General features: G+C 55.8%; 1 protein-coding gene across 1 annotated transcript; it reads left to right on the plus strand.

Annotated features, from left to right (window-relative positions):
• Positions 1-12,721: 12,721 nt before the first annotated feature.
• On the plus strand, positions 12,722-16,075 carry LOC104152023 (C-C motif chemokine 21a-like). Its single transcript, XM_068927335.1, has 4 exons — positions 12,722-12,824; positions 13,772-13,892; positions 14,016-14,175; positions 14,457-16,075. Exons 1-3 carry the CDS (start codon positions 12,758-12,760, stop codon positions 14,158-14,160), a joined length of 333 nt encoding a protein of 110 aa, XP_068783436.1. The 5' UTR covers positions 12,722-12,757; the 3' UTR covers positions 14,161-14,175; positions 14,457-16,075.
• Positions 16,076-20,512: the final 4,437 nt, after the last annotated feature.

Here is a 20,512-nt window from a genome sequence, read left to right on the forward strand (position 1 = left end):
CTGGGCAGCTCAGGAGCCTGGGAAATGGGACAAACACATGTGAGATCCAAAGTTTCCCAGAAATTGCAGTGTATTGAGTTTAGTGCCGAGAGACTGGAAGGACAGCTTTTTATGGGGACATCCTCGGAGCGGGAGAAGGGAGTGGGCCTGAGCAGCAGTGTGTGGTGCTCCAATGGCTTTGGCCAGCACACAGTCTGGCGGCTGGGGCCGCACAGGAAAGTTTGGCTGTGTGGTGAGGATGGAGGAAGCCATAGGTGCTGCACGCCCCATTACACTGTTTGGGTTTAAGGCTGGAGGAGACCACTGGGTTGCCCACTCTTCCCCTTGTGCAGTGCAGACCCCACCTGTAAGAACTGGTTGTGCTCGGGGCTCACCCCCATCCTGGACCTCAGAGATGTTTCAGTTCTACTGTGGGGTAGGAACAACCCTTGTCCATGCACCATCTTGGCTTGGCAGAGCGTGAGTGCCTTCAGGATCAGCTCTGCCCTCCCCTATCTCATACATGGCTCTCTCACAAGCTCATGGCTGGGACTGTGGGTTGGTAAAGACTTGAGAACTGCATGGTCTGTGCATCTCCCGTTACACTGGGGAGGGCACTGTGGTGATCACGACGGGCTTGGGAGCAACAGCTCGCGGAAGAACATGGTCGGGAAACCTCTGTTGCAGGGCAGCGAGCAGCCACTGCTCTTCCTGTGCATGTGGCCGAAGCTTCTGGGCGGTGGAAGGTGGAAGGATGCCGTATGTTGTCTCGGGGAGGTCATTGCGGGGAGATTTGGGAGTACAAGCTTAGACAGGCTGCGCCCATCCCAGAAGTGCTCTTCTAACGTCCTGCGTCATTCGCTCTAGCATATATAAAACGCCTATTCCAGCAAAGCGTGCCGAGCACAGGCAGCGTCCAAGTCTTGGGACAGCGGGGATTTCCAAAGGATTTAGAAGAAAATGTTATGCCAATATTTGACAGGGGTACAGGGGCAACTAGAAAGATGGTGTGCGTGTCTGGGGGGACATTTAGCCCCTAGTGTATCACCAAGCTCGAGAAGTCTCTGGCAATTGAAAGTTTTTAAGTAAGATGGGATTTTTCCCTGAAATTTGTATGCAACCCAGCGGCTCCCAAGGCAGATAACATCAAGTGGGAAGGGAGAGCGACTTGACCTCCATGATCTGCTTGGATGTTTGAAGCATTTTCTTTATCTTTGCAGTGCTGTAGCCAAAGTGGTTGTGTGCTTTCTCTGCCGAATGCTGAGATGAGGCTCAGCAGCGTGGAGATATGCTTAATCTTTTAAATCCCTGTGATAATTGAGTGATTACAAACTTCAACAGGTTCCAGGAAGATTTGTTAAATTGCCTTGTACAAGAAGGTTAAGTCTGAAATATCATGAGGATGGGAGATGAAAAGGCACCCCATAAGCCCTGAGTAGATACAGGGAGGAGATAGGGTGAGCACTGCAAAGGGTATAATCACGCGAGGTGGGCACCCCGCATCCCGGCTAAGGTCGCTTGTGTGAGAACCAAGAGCTGCTTTGGATGCACAGGGTCAGCCGTCCACCCTGGCTGCTCCAGCCTCTTCTTTTGAAGAGCTGCTGAAAAGCACATTTTTTACATGGTTTCAGCTGTAAATAATGACACAGCTTTTGCGTTTATGCTCTGAATCCTTAGGCCGAACCTGCTTAAACCGATCTTTACGTGCTACTACTGCTGCAGCGCAAGGTGAGACAGCCAGATGGGAACATGCGACCTCCCTGGAACCATGGGGCTGTTGCGGCTGGGAGCGGGAGAGCCTCGGGACTGGTGGAGTCTTGCTCTTTGGAAGAGGAAATATAGATGGTGCTTCAAAGAGTTCCTGCTTCATCAGAAAAGGATGTGGTATCTCTTTCCCTGATGTAGGAGGAGTCAGACGAATAGAAGAAGGGTTGCAGTGTGGGGTCTGAAGTCCCTTTCAGGCAGCTCTGGAGACCGGCATCACTCCCAGCAGCACAGCAGCCATGGCCTCCATCCATGCCTGCTCGTGAAGCAGCAGGACACGCTTTGAACTCTGCTCCCCTCATCTCCTCCACTAGATTTTAGCTCCAGCACTGAGTTTCCCTCTCTGACCACAAAGTTTTGGCTGTTGGATCATGAAGGGATGCTATGCTCTGCTGCAAGGAAAAAAGATGGGTTTCCCAGGCTTAGTGCGAGGGTCCTTTCATTGGGCAGCTGTTATCTGCTCCGGTGCCCGTGTCCTCAGCACAGCAGCCTCCAGCCCAGCAGACGAGCCATAGACATTTGCTGTCCTGCAAAACGTAGGGCAGGGAGTGACCAGCCATCGTCTCCCTGGCCACCAGATGTGGCACCGAGGATCTGGACAGGGTGCGGGAGTTACCCGGCTTGTGTCTGCTTGTGAAATCAGACGGACTCTTGCCGAGCCTTCGGGATGCCAAAATTTAATGGGCTGGTGCACGGCCTGTCCTGACCCTAGACTTCCTGCTGGAGAAGTTGAGATGAGAATGTTCTGAACATTTAACCACTTCAGGAGCCCCGTGCGGGTGGTGCGCAGCTCACTGGGGAAGCTGGGCTTTGTGTCTCACAGACCGTCTGGCAGTTCAGCTCCCAGAAGCAGGAGCATGCGGGCCGAAAACAGAAAGGGCAGGAGCATCCCCACGGCTTTCGGTACTGAAATAGCACACAGTCCTCTGCCAGTCTAAATGTCCTCCCCTTCTTCTCCCAGCAAGGCAGTGGTTTTGCAATACTGGCAATTCTCACAGGGACCTTCAGAACTGGAGCAGAGCCCTGTACAGCTGGGAAATGGGGCTGTGGCCCCTGTGGTCTTCCTTGGGGGTGCAAATTCCCCTTTCTGACTGTAACCACAGTCAACCACTGTGGGGGACATGGGGCACGGCCAGGTCTCGCTCTCGGCAGCCATGAGTTCCTCCTGACCTCTGCAACACGTGGGGTCTGCTCTGCTGCTCAGATGTCAGGATAGGACCGACCAAGGGAGGCAGGGATGAGACCCCTGGACTCCAGGATCCCATAGTGGGAGAGCCAGGCCTGCAGGGCTCGCAAGGTGGGTGCAGAGCCACCCGCCAGCACAGACACCACAGGTCAATCTGCTTTGTGTGCACAGGGATGTCCCTCTCCCTGGTGTTCACGTGCTACAACAGCTCAGGCTGTGTTAGGGCCGTCTTAGTGTCTCCATTAGCCTCTGCAAAGGGGAAGGGGTCTCACATCTCCACTGAACTGCCCTGTGGAGAATCAGGACTCCAGAAATGGCTACCAAATTGGTCACCCAGGGGAGGTGGACGGGACTGACACCCACCGGAGCATAGGGAAAACGACGTCTGGAGCTGAGACTCTGCTTGAGACCCCTCAGCTGGCCAACTAGCACCCAAGCTCTTCAGTTCAGCTGGCTGGGCTGGGAGCAATGCATGTGAGTGGGAATTCCCTTTGGACACGGGGGTCAGGCAAGACAGCTGTTTATAGCAAGGGAGCATCAGGAAGAAGCTGAAGGGTGAGAAGCTGCGAGACCTTCTGGCACCATCCGCCTGCCAAGGCTCTGGAGGCCAAGCACGAGGACGGAGATGGGGAGACACCAGCCCATCCACACAGCAGCTCTGGGCTGTGGGGAGTGCCAGATGGACCAAGGCTTGTTCATCTCCCCAGATCAGGGAGGATGGTTATGACACAGACAAGGAGATTTGGAGAGAGAAGAGCTCCTTGGGAAACCTTCTTAGGGGCCTGCATATCTCCAGGAACAACACAGTAGATGCTTTCCCCTTGGAAGTCCTGTGGACAGAAAGTTCCACTACCTCACAGCAGTACCTATCCTACCTACTGCACCACCCATATTGCACCTGGTCTCACTGGTCCTAGCCAGCAAAGGTCCTCAGATGCACAAGGTGGGAACTCACCTTCTGCTCAGGCTTCCAGCTCCCTCTTTGGGGGTCTTGGCTCCTCCATTTGCTGGAGGGAGAAAGATCACGTATCTGCAGTGCTGGCTGAAAGAAGGAGTCAGGCTCTTCTCGGAAGAGGCACCACCTTCATCACTGCTTTTCTGCTAGCTCGTTTCCAGGGCAACTCAGCCTTTAGAATGAGAAGAAACTCACGGTTTTGGGAGTGACATCTGGGTGCTCTCACTGGTCTATCCTGAGCTCTAACCTGACGGTCTTCCTAGAGAAGCTGGATGCCCAGTCGAGATCCTTACTCACAGTCTCAGGCGTGCTGGGGATTACAGAATGCTCCTCATCTCCCAGAGAAGCTCTCCATCCCTGGGAAGGCTGGGGGTCCCTCTTGCCCATCACAGGATTTCCTTGTTATATATTGGGTGGTGGGTGTACCTGAGGGCACTCTCTCTGCACACAGTGTCTAACCTGAGAGAATATGGACTTGCCATTGAGGTGGAGAGAGTTGTTTCCGAGCATTTATGATGGCCAAATTACTTTCCAAGCACGTCACAGGCAAGAAAAGCAAGCCCAAAGGACAGGCAGAGGATGGCAGTCCTTCTGCTGTTGTCGATCTGATGTTTCTTGTTGTGTGGGGAGGAAACCGGATTTTGTAGACAAGGGGGAACTTGTCACTGTTGTAACCATGCGGAATAAACTGTTGGCTACGGCCAACCACAGGAACAAAAAATTGCTTGCTGCTCTGTGGTCTTGTCTTTTCTGGCCTTGCAGCTCTGATTCAGTGAACTGCTTGATGAGTTTTGCTGTGCGGCAGATCTGGTGAAATACAAAGCGTTCGGATGCACGTGAAGATTGCACTCCAACCCCTGGACGCATTAAAGATTAAATTTATTAATCTTTTAATCTATAAATCTATTAAAACTTCCCCAGTTCTTCCATAAAGTGAGGTTCTGGCTTGAATATTCCAGATGAGGCTCTTTTTTAGTCTCCTTATAAATTCCTCCTCACCTTTCTCTCTCTTTTCAGACCCTAATCCAATTTTTTACATCCCTTCTGAAGGGCTGACTCCAGAAATGGATGGCATCGGCAGTGATCTGCTGATATACATGTGCACAAGGTACGCTGCCTCCCTTCCCCCGTTAGTGATTTCCCAGCGTTTGTGCCAGCCACACATTTTTAAAATACAGATTATTTTGGCCGCTGAAACTAGTGAGATTGGACATTTTGGTGGATAGCAGAGCTGTCTGGAGCTAGATGAGCAAGGAGCTGTATGGACAGGAATATAGGTTAATGCACTTCAGGGCACAGGCTATCAGATGGGTCTCTGGTACAATATCTGCATGTGAAGTACATGTGTGTCAGTCTGTGCAGGCATGCTCATTTTCTAAAATGCCGTGTGTTGCTTCTGCAGACTTCTTTTAGGTGCCTTACACAGCCTTTCCATGGCCCAAAGATCAGGGGGTGACTGTGAAGGGCGTTATAAAGAGCTTTTTCCTTAGGGACCTTGAGTTTCCTTCTCCAGCCCAACCTATGTGAGCCCAACCTCCAGTCCCTCGACTGGTTGAGAGCAGTGGGGCTGGGCAGCCTGGGGAAAGGGAGGCGAAGGGGCAGCAGCCTGATGGGGTTAGAGAGATGCCAGGGCCAGGTTGGTTCTGCTTGGAGCTGGCCAAAGACAGAATGAGAGGCAGTGGCGCAAGTTGTGCCAGGAATTTCCTATTACATGCTAGAAAACTCCTTCTTCCCCAAAGAGCAGTGCAGCCCTGGATAGGGCCTAGAGGGATGGTGGGCTTCTCTGCTTGGAATAGTCCCTGAACAATTTGATCCAGATGGAAGTTAGACCTGCTCTGAGTGGGATGTTGGAGTGGAGAGCCAGAAATCCCTTCCCTCCTCAGTTATTCTGTGATGCTATGGTATTTGTCTGTGACATCAGGTGTTGAATGGGAGGCAGTTGCAGGCAACGGAGACAGGAGCATACTCTGAGAATGCTTTTTCTGACTATCAATTAATCTCAATCATATCAGCCAGTCTAATACAGCTCTTGCTTGTCCCTGTAACCCTGCCTTGGTGCAGCTGGGTGGGGGGTTTGCAAGCTGGCAGCTCTCACGGGGACATTCAGGACTGGAACAGAGACCTGCAAAGAGAGAGTAATGGTTGTAGCACTCGTGGCAAAGTCCCCTTTCTAACTGCAATCACAGTCAATTGCTGTGGGAGATACAGGGCATGGCCTGGGCTCAGTTTTGTCTTGGCCATCATGAGCTCCTCCAGACCTCTGCAACATGTGGGGTCTGCTCTGCTGCTGAGGTGTCAGGATGGGACCATCTGGGGAAGCAAGGATGCAGCTCCTCTTCCTAATGTCACATTAGCCAGGAACTCTCTGGTCCCCTAGGGGAGGCTTGCAAGGCATCTGGGAGGCTCTCCTAGAGCTTGCACAGACTTGGTGCTGTCATTTTAGGGTCTGCTGGACTTTGGCAGGGGGATGCGGTCCAGAGGTCTCACGGCTTCTGACCCTGCAGCTCTTCCCCTGCAGCTCCCTTGCTGTAAACAGCCATCGCACCAGACTCCCATCTCCAAAGGGAATTTCCACCCACATGCCCTGCTCTCAGGCCAGCCGGACACCACCTGCAGCCAGTCGCAGAACCAAAGAGCTTGGGCACTGGCTGGCCAGCTGGGGCATCTCAAGCAGAGTCCCAGCTCCAAATGCTGTTTTCCCCATGCTCCAGTGGATGTCACTCTTGGGGTGACATCTTGGGATGTGCCCTCCACCTTCCCTTGGTGACCAATGCGGTAGCCAGCTCTGGAGTCCTGATGTCCTAAGTCTCTGATTAATCCCTGCTCTGTCTGTACCCACAAGGAGGTTGCTGTGCATCACCCAGGTCTCCCTGGCAGTGCAGAACATCCTCTCTGCATTACTTCTGTCTGTCTGGGAGATGGACAGACCCTCAGGTCACTCCTACTTTCTCCAAGCATGGTCCCTGTCACCTATAGTCACTTATTGCAGGGTCTTGACTGCTCCATCACCGAGCCCTGCTGCTCTGAATTACTGGTAATGACTAGTCATATTGAGATATCGACTCTATTACTTCTTCCTATCATTTAATTATATCCGGGCAGAGTGAGACCTGTGCAAGCCGGGCTTCCACCGCTCCCCCAGGCGTTTCCAGGCTTCTGGCCAGCTGTTTCCTTTCCACACTACTGAGAAGGGCTCGGCCAGCTGCTATTCGTGCACCCTCCTGGCAGCGTTGCTCCCCTTGATGCCAAGCCAAGTGAGCTCACTGCCCCATAATCAGCAGCTCATATGGCAGGTCTGTGCCTGGTGCCTGTGCTTGGCAGCTCCTGGACCGTGTGGGGGGTCATCTCCTTTCTCTTGGCCTTCTCTCTCCCCTGCACTTGATTTTGCCACCGTTGCCTGGGAGTTGGGCCCTGTTGCTTCCCTGGTTGGGGTGGCTGGTTGCACCTTTGCTGGGAGTAGAGCTCTCCTCTGGCGTTCTCCAGCCTTGGCTGAAGCACATCCAGTTCCTTGTTTACATTTTGCTATGATATCTTCTACAAACTCTCCAGAGCCTTCTTGATGTTTTGCTTCATTTCCCTTTGGCCATCTTTAATTTCTCTGTCTCCTTTTCTCTCCACTTGATGAACTCGCTGTGTGTGCCAGCTTCTATCTGCTCTAGAAACTGGATCCAGGCTCTGAGCAGCAGAGCTGAGCACACACCAGAAATGCAGGCAGAGCGGCCTGCTTGGCTGATGTTGGTTGTCTGCAGTACAGCTCTGCCTGTTTTCAAGTACAAAGTCCCATGTTCCTTGGCACCAGAGCAATGAAGTGGAGAAGGAGCAGTTTCCTTTCCGACAACACTCAGCCATCTCCCTTCCCTGCAGCTTCCCAAAGCTCTCTGAATTCACACGTCATGTGGGCCAGGCCAGGACTATGTGTTTGTACACAGCGTACACGTGTGCACGTCGCTGCTCGGAGCCCGACCAGACCACTCATTCCAGGCAGTCCTGGCTCAGCTGGCACACACGTGGTGACTTGCTTTGGGGGCTGCTGCTCGTTTTGCCATGGGAGGATTTATGACTTGTTACCTCTCCATATTCAGTAAAGGTTGGGTTGGGGCCAGCAGTTTCCACAAAGTTTCACCCTGCCATAAGAGGAACCATGATTTTTCTTGACGGAGGATAGCTGTTTCTCAGTGGAAGAGGGAGGGGTGGCTCTGCGGTCAGTGCAAGGGCTGAGGACCAGCTGAGAGGTGCCTTACATTTGGAGGGTTATACAGACTCCAGCTGACCAGCTCTTCCCTGCAGCGTCTGCTGCTGGCTGGCCTAGCTGCTCTGCCAAGAGAAGGATCAAGTACCCTTTCCACCAGGAACCTCGGCCACCCCAGGGAGGTCTCTGCCATGCCACAGAGGGACAGGCTCTGAGCTGTCACCCCTTTCAGCAGGCACTGAGCATGTTTGCTGTAGCAGTAGTGGAAAAAGCTCAAACTACCTACAGCCTGAATGCACGGGACCCCCTTGTGCTTGGCTCAGGAGGGGTGAGAGCAGCATGAAGCTGCCCACGTGCTCTCCCTGGGGAGGAAGAGGCAGAGCTTGCCCCATGTGAGTGGCAGGATGAGTGGCAGCGCCCCAAGCCACAGAGAAGATGCTGTAGGAAGAGTGCATCTTGCCATGGTGCAAGACCCCCTGGGGTCCCTCTCAGCCTGATTGCTCCCATTTCACACCAGCACATTTTTCCGCGGAGAGCCCGCCCTGTCCAAAAGCAGTCGAGTGGCTCTGCGGATGTGCTAGCAGCAGAAGGGTTAACTTCTTGCACCCACACCCCGCTTGGAAACTGCTTTTCCTCCTAGGTCAGAGCGCTCGGGGCGTGGGGGGGGGGGGGGAATTATCCCTGCTGAAGGCCGTCTCTCCGAGTGCAGCCGGCTCCAGAGTCCGTGCGCGAGGAGGGGACTCCCAGGCAGCCTGCCTCCCGGCCCTTCCCAGCATGTTGTGCTCAGCCAGCTCTTCCCATCAACTCTGCTGATTGCTGGGGATGGAGAGGCAGCCAGTGGGGAGGCTGCTCGGCTCGTGTGCCGCTGGCTTCCAGCAATTCTTTCCCAGTCCCTGAGGGCCACTTGCTATGTGAGGTTTCTATACCGTGTGCCTGGCAGGCAGCCCACTCCCCTTCCCAGCCACTGGGGCTTTCCACACTGGACTTTGCAAAGTACCTCTTACTGCCTGCTCCTGGGAATCAGGGGCCTCTGCAGGAAGGAATTTGCTGGTCAGCGAGTTGAATGGAGTTGGGCGACCCTGTTCCTGTTAACAGTGACTTTAATTTGGACGCAGCATCCAGAAGGATTTGGAAATTCCCAGCCCCCCTGGTGGGCTCCCCTTGACGCCCTTGGCCCCGTGCATGCACCCGAGGAGCCTCTGTTCCAAAGCAGGGCTCGAACCACTCCTCCTGACCTGCCCAAGGAGCAGATCCTACAGCCTAGTTAGCAATGGGCACATGCACGTCAGACCTGAGGGCTTTCGCAGGGCTGAAAGGGAGCCCAAGGCTGGGCTAGCAGAGGGTTGAGAGTTCAGGAGAGAGGGGTCTGCTGGCATTAAGAGATGGGATGCCAGGAAACTGGGACACTGGGAGTCAGGAAAGTAATTCCTAGGGCAAACTCCAGATTCTGGTGTGGAGTGTGAAGCTGGAAGCATTTGGGATGGAGGTTTGAGCGATTCCCTACCCCTTCCCATACTGGTTTCACTGCATGGGAAAGCCTCACGAGCAAGGCCCTCTTTATGACACCCTTCCCCCCTCCTCCAACCTGGAGGCCCCTCCACCACAGGGGTGCACTAAGGGCTGGAGCTGGGCTGCCAGAGTATGGAGGTGGATGGAGGCACCATTGCACGCAGCTCTGTGGGTGCGTGAAGCTGTGCATGGCTGTCTGACACAGGTCCTGGGGCCAGAGTTTCCCTGTGGACACAGCAGAGGAGTGCCTTGATTGGCTGCATCAGGGCTCTGACCACCTCCACCTGCCCAACTTTAGGCAAAGGCTGGCGTGTGCAGGAGCCCAAGCTGGTGAGAAACAGGTTGATGTGAGTGTATGCAAGAAATTGTGCCTCACCAGGGCAGAACTGCTGGAGGCTGCTGTCATTAGAGACCCCTAAAAAGCTGCCTCCTCCCCTGCCACCCCAGCAGCTCCTCCGTATCCCGAAAGTTAGGTCTGCCTTGCGACCTCCCCTGCAAGCTGGATGCTCACTGCCTTCTTATTGCCAGAAGCTCCCTGCTTCCTCCCTGTGCTGGGTGCCCTCCTGGCCCCTCTCCTAACCACTGCCCTGATGCTTTAGCTGGTATCAGACCCGTTTGTCCCCTGCCTCCCTTCCTATCCCCCGTGTGCCCTTTCACAGTCCCTCGCTAAGCCGCTGAGAGTCTACTCAGCCAACTAGTTTCATTGGACACAAATTGCGGTGTTCAGAGAAGTGCCTGCAAAGGCAACATATGCTCTAACCCTCCTCAGCAGCTCAGACCGTACAGCCAGAGGATGCTGCTGTGATGTCTTGAAAACATGCAGAAAGCTTGGGACTTTCCAGGCGCCTGCTGCTGTGGCCAGGGCTGGGATGTGGCAAGAAGTGCTGCTGGGCTATCCTCCTGGGTGGTAGGCTCGCTTGGAGGGCTCCTGGGCTCCTTCAGGACCAGGCTGGACTGGCCCTTGGCCCTCTAGCCGGTGGGGCATCTCTGCTGGCTTCTCTTTCTGCTCAATCAAGCCAAAAAACTCACTTTGGCTGACATTGCTTCCCAAATTTCCTTGTGCTGCCGTGCAGCTCCTTGACAGTAGTCCTCAAGTGTGCGGATGTTGGGTCCATGCTGGTGGCAGCTTGTGGCTTGCCACCCGTCCCTCCATGCCACTCAGCCCTGGCAGGACGCAGCCTCCAGGAGAGCTATGATCGGGATATACAACCTGGGCTAGGGCTGAGGGAGTAGCGGTGCCCCCAGCTTGTCCAGCACATGGGCCTGCAGATGGGACGGGAGAGGCTATGGGCAGTCCCAGAGGGAGCAGATGTGCCAAGGCAGTGGGGGCTTTCCCCAGACACCCCAGTTCATCCTTGAGGAAGCCAGTAAACCCCAGAAACTTGCTGGGTCCTGTGCCCAAGGTGGGGATGTAGAGCCATTACCAGTGAGCCCTTTGGGACTCCAGCATTGCCTCCTCCCTGCCGAGACGGGGGAGAGCCTGGGTATCCTATTACTCTGCTTTTTAAAACAACCGGGACTTTGTTCTCCCCCTGGGTTACTTATTGCCCTTGATAACTCTTTATGAGGGTCCTTATCAGGTACTGGTAGAAAGTCCTGGTGTTGCATCAGCAGCTCCCCAGTGCTATGTCCCCCTGGGGTGGCTCCTTGGGCAGCACAGCCAGCTGGCTCCCCTTCATGGTGCCAAGGTCTCCCGTGCCCGTGAGCCCCTCAGGCCTTATTAGGAGGGCAAGGGGGGGCAATCGAGCCCTTGCCTGCCCACCTGTGGCACGGGCCAATAGGGCCAGCAGTCTCTGGGCAGCAGTGGGGCTGTGCAGCCTGGGAAAGGGATGCTGTCAGCAAGAGCCTGATAGGGTTGGAGAGAAGATGGGGCTCCTCACTTTGGAGGTGCCCAGAGAGAGGACAAAAGACCACAACACAAGGGATTAGCTAACCCCAATCCAATTAAATCCTGAGATAAATGTTTTCAACATTAGAACACTTCAAACGTTGGAAGAGGTTGCCCAGACAGGTTGTTAAAACTTCGCCCTTGGTCCCTTCCAACCTCCACTAGTCTGTGACCTGGTGATTCTGTGAAAATGAGGAGGTCCCTGGCCCAGACACTGCTCAGAGCAGGACCAGACTTACATCAGGTTGCTCGGGGGCTGGCCCGACCGAGGGTCGACCATCTCCAAGGATGGCATTGTCGCAGCCTTTCTGCCCGTTGCCTTGGCAGTGAGTGGCCCCTGTCACCGCAAGGGCACGCTGCAGGCTCCTGTTCAGCTCCACCTGGACCCCAGAGTCATCCTGCACAGGTGCTTTCTAGCTAGCTGCCTGTCCTGTGGCATGGTATCACTCCATCCCAGGCACAGAACTTTGCGGTTTGTCTGCGTTGGCGTTGAACCTTAGGAGGTGTCCGTGAGCCCCTTTCTCCAGCTGGTCCAGGCAGGTGAACATCCACAGCTCCTGACAATTTAATGTCATTGCAGATTCCTGGGTTTTTTTTTGTGCTTGCAGAGCTGGGAGTGGGCTATGCCCTCTCCCGCAGCCCCAGTTGCAGCCTGGCCCCACCACAGCCCATACATATGTGCCCAGCTGTTTCAGGAGGATCCCAAGGCAGCAGGACATGGATGGGGGTTAGGGGACCACGACTGGGGTCTCCCCGAGCCCCTTCTTGCCCCTTCGAGGTGGGCAGCCTGCCTTGGGAACAACCAGGGAGCTGGCGGCTGCCGAGCAACATATTCTGGGGGAAGTGGAGCAGGTCGACTTTTTGGCTTCCCGGCTGGCTTGGCAGCCCGCCAGGGACTGCGCTTGGGGAGCAAACAGGCAAGCAGCAACACCTGACCTGACAAGAGCAGGTAGCAGCAGGTTGTGGGACCGGGTAGGAAACGAGAGCCCACAAACTCGAGACATGATGGGGGCTGTGTCTCTAGCGTGCCCCCCGCCTGGTGCAGTGAATGGCAGCTGGGAACAAGATAGGACACATCTGTAAGGGGGGGCTTGCTGCTTACAGGAATCCTCTCCCTTTCCTCTCCTCTGTCACCCAGCCCCCTGTCCGACTGGAGGGCTGCATGCCAGGGTGGCCGAAAATGAAACCAAAGCATCCAGGGATAAATAGGAGTGTCCGAGGCACGAGGCAGCAGTGCGCGTCCTGCTCCCAAGCAGAGCTCAGCACCCGACGCACCAGCTGCCCGCGATGGCTCTGCGCCTTCTCCTGCCGCTGCTCCTGCTGGCCGCTGCCCTCCTCGTCTACCCGGCTCGAGGTGAGGGGCTGCAAACCCCCGGTGTCCAGACTTGGGGGGGGGGGGGGGATGGTGCACGGGTCGGAGTGCCCTAAGGGGCTGTGCAGGGTGCTGAGCCCCTGGGTGCAGGCTGCCAGCTGGAAGGCCTGCGCGTGTGACCGGATTGCAGCGTGTCCCCCTGCGTGCATGTGTCTGCGTGGCTGGGGTGCGCTGTGCGCATGCAGTGTTTGCAGCGCTTTGCCGTGCAGATATGCGTGTGCATGGCTGGCCGGCAGGGTTTACTCGTAGTGCTTGTGCTGCGTTCATGCGTGGCGGGGGGGGGGGTGCCCATGCCTGTGCACGCGGTTGGAGTCGGCGCGTAGCGTTTGCAGTGCGTTCACGGGCAGGGGTGCGCGTGCGCGGCTGGCTTGCAGTACGCCGGTGGTGCTTGCCATGCGTTCCCACGCGGTGTGAGTGCATGTGTGTGCGCGCACGTGTGTGCGCGTGCTGCGCTAGCTCTTCCCCTGAGGACTGCCCTGCTTACCTCAGGCCAGGGAGAAGCAGCAGTTGTGGCTGGCAGGGCAGTGGTGGCGGTGGGTGGCAGGGGCAGAAGAATGATTTTCAGCTCCTTTGCAAGGAGCCCCTCTCTGCCTCAGTTTCCTCACCAAAAAACCTGGCGTCACGTCTCCCTGGGGCAGGGTCTGACCTGCAACAGGGAGTGGGGGCTGAGGGCTCCCATCGTCACGTGGCTGCCCCAGCACCTCTCCAGTCTCTCTGGTGCTGATGGCACCGACGTGCATCCCCGGAGGGCAGAGCCCTGAGCCTGTGGATGCTCGCCCCCACCACCAAAGGGGTTGCTCCTAACGGGGGCTTTCTGCAAGACCTGCTGTGGTTCCCTTACCTTGAGCTGGCCACGTTACGGTCCCGCAGTGCTGGAAAGCTGCCCCGGGTCAGGTCTAAAATCCCACGTGTCCCCCCTTGTCCCCCAGGCATAGGCAGCCAAGCCTCCGACTGCTGCCTGAAGAACAGCAGGAAGGTCATCCCGCATGGCTGGGTGAAGTCCTACAGCCTACAGGGACCTGACTCAGGCTGCCTGCTGCGTGCCGTTGTGTGAGTACCCTGGCTGGGTGGGAGCCATCCGGAGCAGGTGGGTCCTCCCGACCTGTCACCCCTGTAGCCTCCCGTCCACCTCCATAGCAGCCCCACAGCAAACCTTTCTGCCTCGACCCCCAGGTTCACCACCAAGAAGAATAAGAAGATCTGCGCCTCCCCGACCGACACGGCCGTCCAGAAGCTGATGCAGAAGCTGGACAAGAAGAAAGCGCAGCCCGCAGCATCCAGCAGGAAAGCCTCGCGGCAGAGGGGGCGGCGCACCTAGCTCAGCCCTGAAGAGGTAGGTGGGATGAGCGGGGGGTGCCGAGCAGTAGCGGGAGGATGCTGCCCCATGTCCTGGTTAGCACCCTGTGGTTTCTCATGGGATGGAGGGAGGCACCTGGCTGAGCTTGGAAAAGGTGCTGGAGCAGCAGCCGGATCATGGAGGCAATTAGGGCACGGCCCCCTCCAAACCACTGGTTGCCTTCGGATAGGGTCTCCTGCCACAGCTGCTGGGCATAGCGATGCTTAAAGCAAAGGCGCAGCAGGGCTAACCATGCTCCCCTTCCTACCTCTCCCTAGGACGGACGCCTTCCCCACCGACAATCGCCTGGACACGGACATCTGGAGAGTGCCGGCCACCAGCCCTGGCCGAGGCGAGGATGGGCTGGCCGAGGGGGCTGCCCTCCGCCCCACGGCCCCCTCGGCACTGCCGTGCCCGCTGCAGCGTCGCCCCCGCCGTGATCCAAGGCACGAGCCGCTGGGGTTTTCGGCAACGGCGGCTCCCGGCGGGGTGCAAGAGCCAGCCTTCGGGATGCCCCCGTCCCTCTTGGCCCCGGGGAGGTGAGCCGTGGCCCTGCGGGGTCGAGCCCCACGCCGGGGAGGGTTGGCCGGGGGGCTGCGCCAGCTCCAGGGGTGCCCGACAGGATGGCAGCTTTTCCTTTGACTGTTGGGGGGGGGGTTTATACGTTTGTATTTATATGTAAAGAGTGTGCTTTCATTCAGGCTTCCTGAAGGGCTCTACTTTCGGCTCCTCGTACTTTTTACAGGGTACCCTTCATATCATAGGCTAGCTTTTCTGGAAGATTACTCCTATTTTTCTACCGAATAAACCACGGCTGCATTTCATTGCTCTCTGGCCCGTTTGCTCTTTTCCGGCTTGCCAGGCTGTGGGGTGCTGGGTAGGGTCCACGTCCCTGTGTCCCTGGGCCTCCTTGCGGAGCAGTCGGTAGTGGCAAGAACAAGAGTTTGGGGACAGCGGGGGGATGGTGTGGCTTTATTCCTGAGCTGCTCTGGGGCTTCTCTTCTGCTTTTACAGCACACTGTTGCAGTGTAGTTTGGAGGAAGAAGTCAGGATTTGTCCGCATTCCCTTTTGATTTTTTTGTTAAATGCCTTTTTTTTAAGTATGAAATTATAATTAAAACAAATGTTCATTTTGGTGGAATTTTGCCCCCTTAGTCCCCCTTGTTTTTGCTGTTGTCAGCTGTTCAGTCTTAAGTTTTGCCTTCTGAGGGAAAAAAAGATGCTTTTACACTTTCATCCCAAATCCAGAAAGCCTGCATGTGAAAATGGTGTGTGCGAAGCACTGCAGGTGGGGGAGCAGAACAGTTTGCAAAATTCATTGCAAACACACTGCAGTTGTTTTGAGAGTGACCCTATCCCAAATCTTTAGTAAAATGAGGAGTCACTAACCCAGGGACACCATGAAGTGAGAGCGCAGGGAGTGAGGGGATAGATCTGGGAACAGGGCTGACAGGGTCGTGGCAACTACCCGTGTTTGCAAAAACCCCTCCAGTATGCTGAGAAGGAGCAATCTGAAGGGTCTTACTGCAGCTGCAGTGCTATTTGCTTGCAGAGACTTCAGACGTGGACTTTGGTCAGTTAAAGTCTATTAAGCTGTATAATTACAATAATAGGATTTGCAGAGCTTAACAATATCAGCAAAGGCTGTGTGCTGGCTGGAGAAAGCTTGTAGCTGACTGTTTCTATCAAGTACATTTATCTAGCTTGATCGCTTTATTAGGTGGACGTTTAGGTGTTGTTTAAAGACTGCATAAAGAAACTGTGAAGTCTGAGATACTGGCCCTGAAGAACGGACAGGTGCTGAGCTTGCTCCGCGGAGCATGTGGGAGCACGCGTCCGCCCGCCGGGCGGGTTTTGAGACAAGATGTAAGGCAATAAAATCACATTCTTAACCAACCTCGCTGTTTCTTGCTGTCATGATTTGGGATGGGCAGGGGAAGGGGCCGTGCCAGCATGGTAGAGCGGGGCAGCGGGTACCCTTACCTGCAGCTCCTGCCTCGGCTGTCATTGCTTCGTTGCCCAGGGAGGTGAAGCCCTCCTATTTGCTCCAATCGCCCCACGCTAGCTGAGCACGAGGCGTCTTGAGATCCTAGTAAACCCAGCGACACAAAATGGTTTTTACGCAGCATCTTTTGCTTGTGGCCAAGTCTCTCTCCGCAGTGCTGAGCCTCCCCGAACAAGCGCCTCTCGCTCAAAGTAGCGCTTGGGCTCAGCCCTCCTGGCTGCTCCGGGAAAGCAGCATTAAAGTGAGTTATTAAAAAGGCTATGCTCTGGCCTGGACCGTGCTGGGAGCCTGGGAACTGCTCTCTGCAGGCTGGGAGTCAGCCGGGGCTGTTGTGGGAGGGCCGGAAGCAGCCCACCCCGCGTTTGCTAAGGGTGAGCTGCATCCAGGCACTGCGAGGCTGACTTCTGCTTGTGCAGGATGAGCTGTTGCGCTGGTCTCGGTGTCAGAGGATTGTGAAATGATTGCAAAAAACCCCTAGAAAGGAGGCCTAACCAAATACATCTCCGGCCACAAACAGCAAAGTGGGAGCAGATGTCAGGAGCCAGTCAGCACGTGAAAGAGAGCCTAATTTCTCCGTGGCTGTAAATGTGAATGCTGCTTGAGTTTTCCTCCCCCCCGACCCCCCCCCCCCCCCAAAAAAAAAAAAAAAAGCTAGATGGGCCAGGGACTAAGACAGGTTAAAAAATGTGGCTAGGGTGTGCTCTGTAGACAATTTATCCTAAAAGCAGGCTTTCTGCTTCGATGCTTGTCACGTGCATGAGCACAGATACCTGCCAGGAGCACACACCTAAGCACAGACATGAATGCACAACTGCATCTCCACACATGCCCCCCCTCCCCCCCCGGCATTTGCACACAGCTTCCAGCTTTATTTCCAAGTATTGCTTTTAGAGAAAATAACATGTTAAGACTTAGTGAACTCTCTTACTGGAGAGGTGGGCAGCGAGTGGTGCTGTTGTGGTGCGTGGCGTGGGCATGGCACCGGGGAAACATTTCCGAGGAGATCCCTTGCAGGAGGCTGAAGAGAGAGGCGATGGGCTGCAGCGGGCTCACTGGAGCCGAGCTGTCCCAGGAACGTGCCTGGGGGTCCTGGCAAACCCTAGCATCCTTTACCCCCACTGGAAACCTCACTCAGGAAACTCTGAGCCCCTTGGGTCAGACTCGGTGAGCAAGCACTGAGCTGCGGCTGCAAATGCAGAGTGGAAGGCAAAGGGGACAGGGTAACCTGCAGGAAGGAGTCTCAGGCATGGGCACTGCCCAGCTCTCAAGGAGGCGAACCCACAGACTTATGATGAGCAAAATGGGGCAAAGAAGGTGCTCTAAGAAAGTAGTGAAGTGGCAGAGGAGGATGGACATGGCTGTACATCTGGGCAGGGCAAAACAGCCGCAGGAACGGGTGCTTTGCCGCATATGCAAAGCCAGGGCAGCGCTTCTCTGGCTTGTGCCACGGCAGTGAGCGTGCAGGGCTGTACAAGCCTGCAAATCATTCTCCTGAGAGGGAAAGAAAAATTGCAACTGCGTCAAACAGAGTGAAAAGTTAGGAGGGCTTGGACACCCTAGAGCAAAAAGGATTAGGTGACAGAAAATAGCCAGGCGAGACAGGAACCACAGCCTGCCGTGGGAAATCTTGAACCTGGGCCAAATGATCAGCTCAGTAGATATCCAGTGCAGATGATGCTCCAGGCTTGCCCTGGCACGGAGCGAGCTGTGCTGAAACACTGGGCTGGGCTCCAGGTGTGCGCACCTGGAGACACATGCAGCGGGTCAGTCCCTCTGCACCACGCGTTTCCCAAGAAGTGGTAGTCTGTTGTGATTCAGCATCCCCGGCTGATGCAGAATGATCTTCCTGGACTAAAAGGCTGTGAACTTTGACTGCAGCTTCAAGGCTTTTTTTGATGCTAGTTGCGTGCCAGTTTTGCGATGTCTGATGAGGGCTGGATGCACAGCAGGGAGTGCACTGGGGCCAACACCTATGCAGCTCCCCTCTCCGTCCCTGGCCATCCCCGGATGCAGTGCAGGTGCCCACATCCAGCTTTGAGAAGCTCCAGGGGATCTCTTCTGGCTTTCCCTGTCGTGATGCCATCACAGGGGCAGTGCTGCAAGGACTCTCTGAGGATGTCTGCAGGAAGCACAGGCAAAGCCTGGCCAGCTGTCCCTGAACGCCTAGGGCATGGGGAGCAACCAGTGCTGGGCTTGTGCCCAGAGCCCCAGTTTTACTGTAGCAGGGGAGGAGGAAGAGGGAGAAAGAAGAAAAACACACAGAGATCGAAGGCCACTGCCAAGGATGGAGCCCTGAACGGAAAAGAAATCCCCCCCTCCCATCACCACCAGCGAGAGTCATGCACGACCCCAAATTTCTGAAGGGCCACCGTGAGACTCTGCAGGATGCTACGAAAATATCTCTTGCCAAGGGATCTGTGCGTCGCAGGGACCTAGGGAGATGGATGCTCCCCAGGGCAGGTCGAGTGGAACACAACTCAGAGGCCGTCACGCCTGGGCACCTCAGCGTTAATGATGCAGAAGGCACCAAATGTCAAGGCAGAGGGGCACTCACGGACCAGGAATTGGGGCCTTTAGCACCCTCTTAGCCAGACCTTCAGGGTCATCTTTACTTGCTCTAGGCAAAGGAATACCTGGCTCATTTCCTTCCCTAAAAATCCCATCTAAAGCAGTCCAGCCAGGTTCCCCTCAGCTGGAGGAGCCCCAGTAAGACAGCAGGGCCCTGAGCCCTGTGGCTGGCCATGGCCCTGGTCCTCAGGCAGCACTGGGGACTGTGCAGGAGGCTCTCCCATGCCAGGCTGCTGAAATGGATAAAAAGGAAATCAAAGCAGCTGTGATATCCCAGTATTTCCCAATGAGGCAAACACAGCCAGGTCAGATCCTGCCCCAGGGACTGGCTGTGCCTGGAATTTACTGGAATTCCCCCTTTGCCCTTCCCAGGTCCCTTGGTCAGATGTGGAAAGGAGATCACTGCAAGACCACTGCAAGCTTCAGGGCTCTGGGAGGGTGCTGGGGGGGAAGCGGGCGGCGTGGCCAGTCCTCCCTGAGGAGAGCCTGGAGATGGAGGTGCTCACACAGCCCATTTGCATTTAGATGGGTTGCACTTCCCCTGAGGATTCCACCTCCCTCGTTGTTTCCACTTTCATTAGCAAACGAGTTATTGAGGCTCCTGCAGGGGTGGATGCTCAGGGTTGTGTCTGCCTGCGGTGAAGCTCCGCAGGGCTGGAGCTCTCGCGCTCTGGATGAAGCATCAGAGGCCAGTGCGCACAGTGCTCTCTCCTGTTCCCAAATGATATCAGATCCCCTGTCCGTTTCCCTACCAGTGTGTGTTTCAAGAGCCTACATCCCCAAATACCCCCTCTTCCCTGTCTGTTGCATCTCTTCTGGCCCATGTGCACCACCGTGCTTCCCCGCAGCTCCTGACTCAGCTCTATGAGTGGGATGGGGACACCTCCATGCATACTGCAGCGATGGACTTCAGAAATGACCACTCACTTCTTAGAAACCCTGCTGACCCCAGCGTAGGGGGGGAAACCCACCACATCCCCCTTTCACAATGCCAGTGGAAAGCCCCTTTCTTCACCCTCCGGTGCCTTTGCTGTGCACAGCCTTTGTGAGCGGGCTGTGCTTTCACCCACTTGGCATGGAGACAGCTCCCAGTAGGAGGACGAGCATCTCTTCCCCCGGCATGTGTCAGCAGGGACTATGGGTGGCTCATGAGCAGGAGTCCCCACCACCTGGGTCAGGTCACCGCAGCTGGAGGCAGTAAAGGGGTTAACCCCCAGTGGGATGTATTCCCAACACTGGACATGCATGGCTACCCTGGAGACCAGCCATGGCCAGAAGCCCCCTGTGCCAGGGAAGTGGCTGGATCAGAGCCACTTGCCATGGGGGACCTGGACCCCAGCAGTGCCTGGAGGTGGTTCACATGAGGGGACCCACAACATCCCCGGCAAACCCACCAGCTCTTGGGCACACTCCGTCAGCAGTGAAAGCCACTAAACGTGCAAGGGGCTGAGAGTTCATTGTCAGCTCCCCCCACACTGCTGCCTGTGAGACACTGCTCTGGCAGAGCCCCTCTTTGAGAAGAACGGGCTCTGGCTTAAGAGCAGCTGCTGATGCTGGCCACCAGCGTCAGCAGCCAGGAGCTGCCATCCTCCCTGCCGTGGGGTGTCCTTGGCACATGCCTGGGAAGATCAACGGAAGGCAGGTCCTAGAGCCAGCCCGCATCCCTGAAATCCCCAGGGAAGCTGAGGCGGATGACTGACGCTAATCCTCTGCTGCCTAAATTCCTCCTCCGTCAGCCAAGATTTCCCTCTGATAAGAGGG

This window comes from Struthio camelus, chromosome Z (assembly GCF_040807025.1).
Source record: "Struthio camelus isolate bStrCam1 chromosome Z, bStrCam1.hap1, whole genome shotgun sequence".
Taxonomy (NCBI): domain Eukaryota; kingdom Metazoa; phylum Chordata; class Aves; order Struthioniformes; family Struthionidae; genus Struthio; species Struthio camelus.

Excerpts from the sequence above, each read along its gene's own strand:
- LOC104152023 (XM_068927335.1), top strand. The coding sequence starts at position 12,758 with ATGGCTCTGCGCCTTCTCCTGCCGCTGCTCCTGCTGGCCGCTGCCCTC. Across the intron at positions 12,825-13,771 it reads CCTCGTCTACCCGGCTCGAG|GCATAGGCAGCCAAGCCTCC; the intron begins GTGAGGGGCTGC and ends CTTGTCCCCCAG. Across the intron at positions 13,893-14,015 it reads TGCCTGCTGCGTGCCGTTGT|GTTCACCACCAAGAAGAATA; the intron begins GTGAGTACCCTG and ends CTCGACCCCCAG.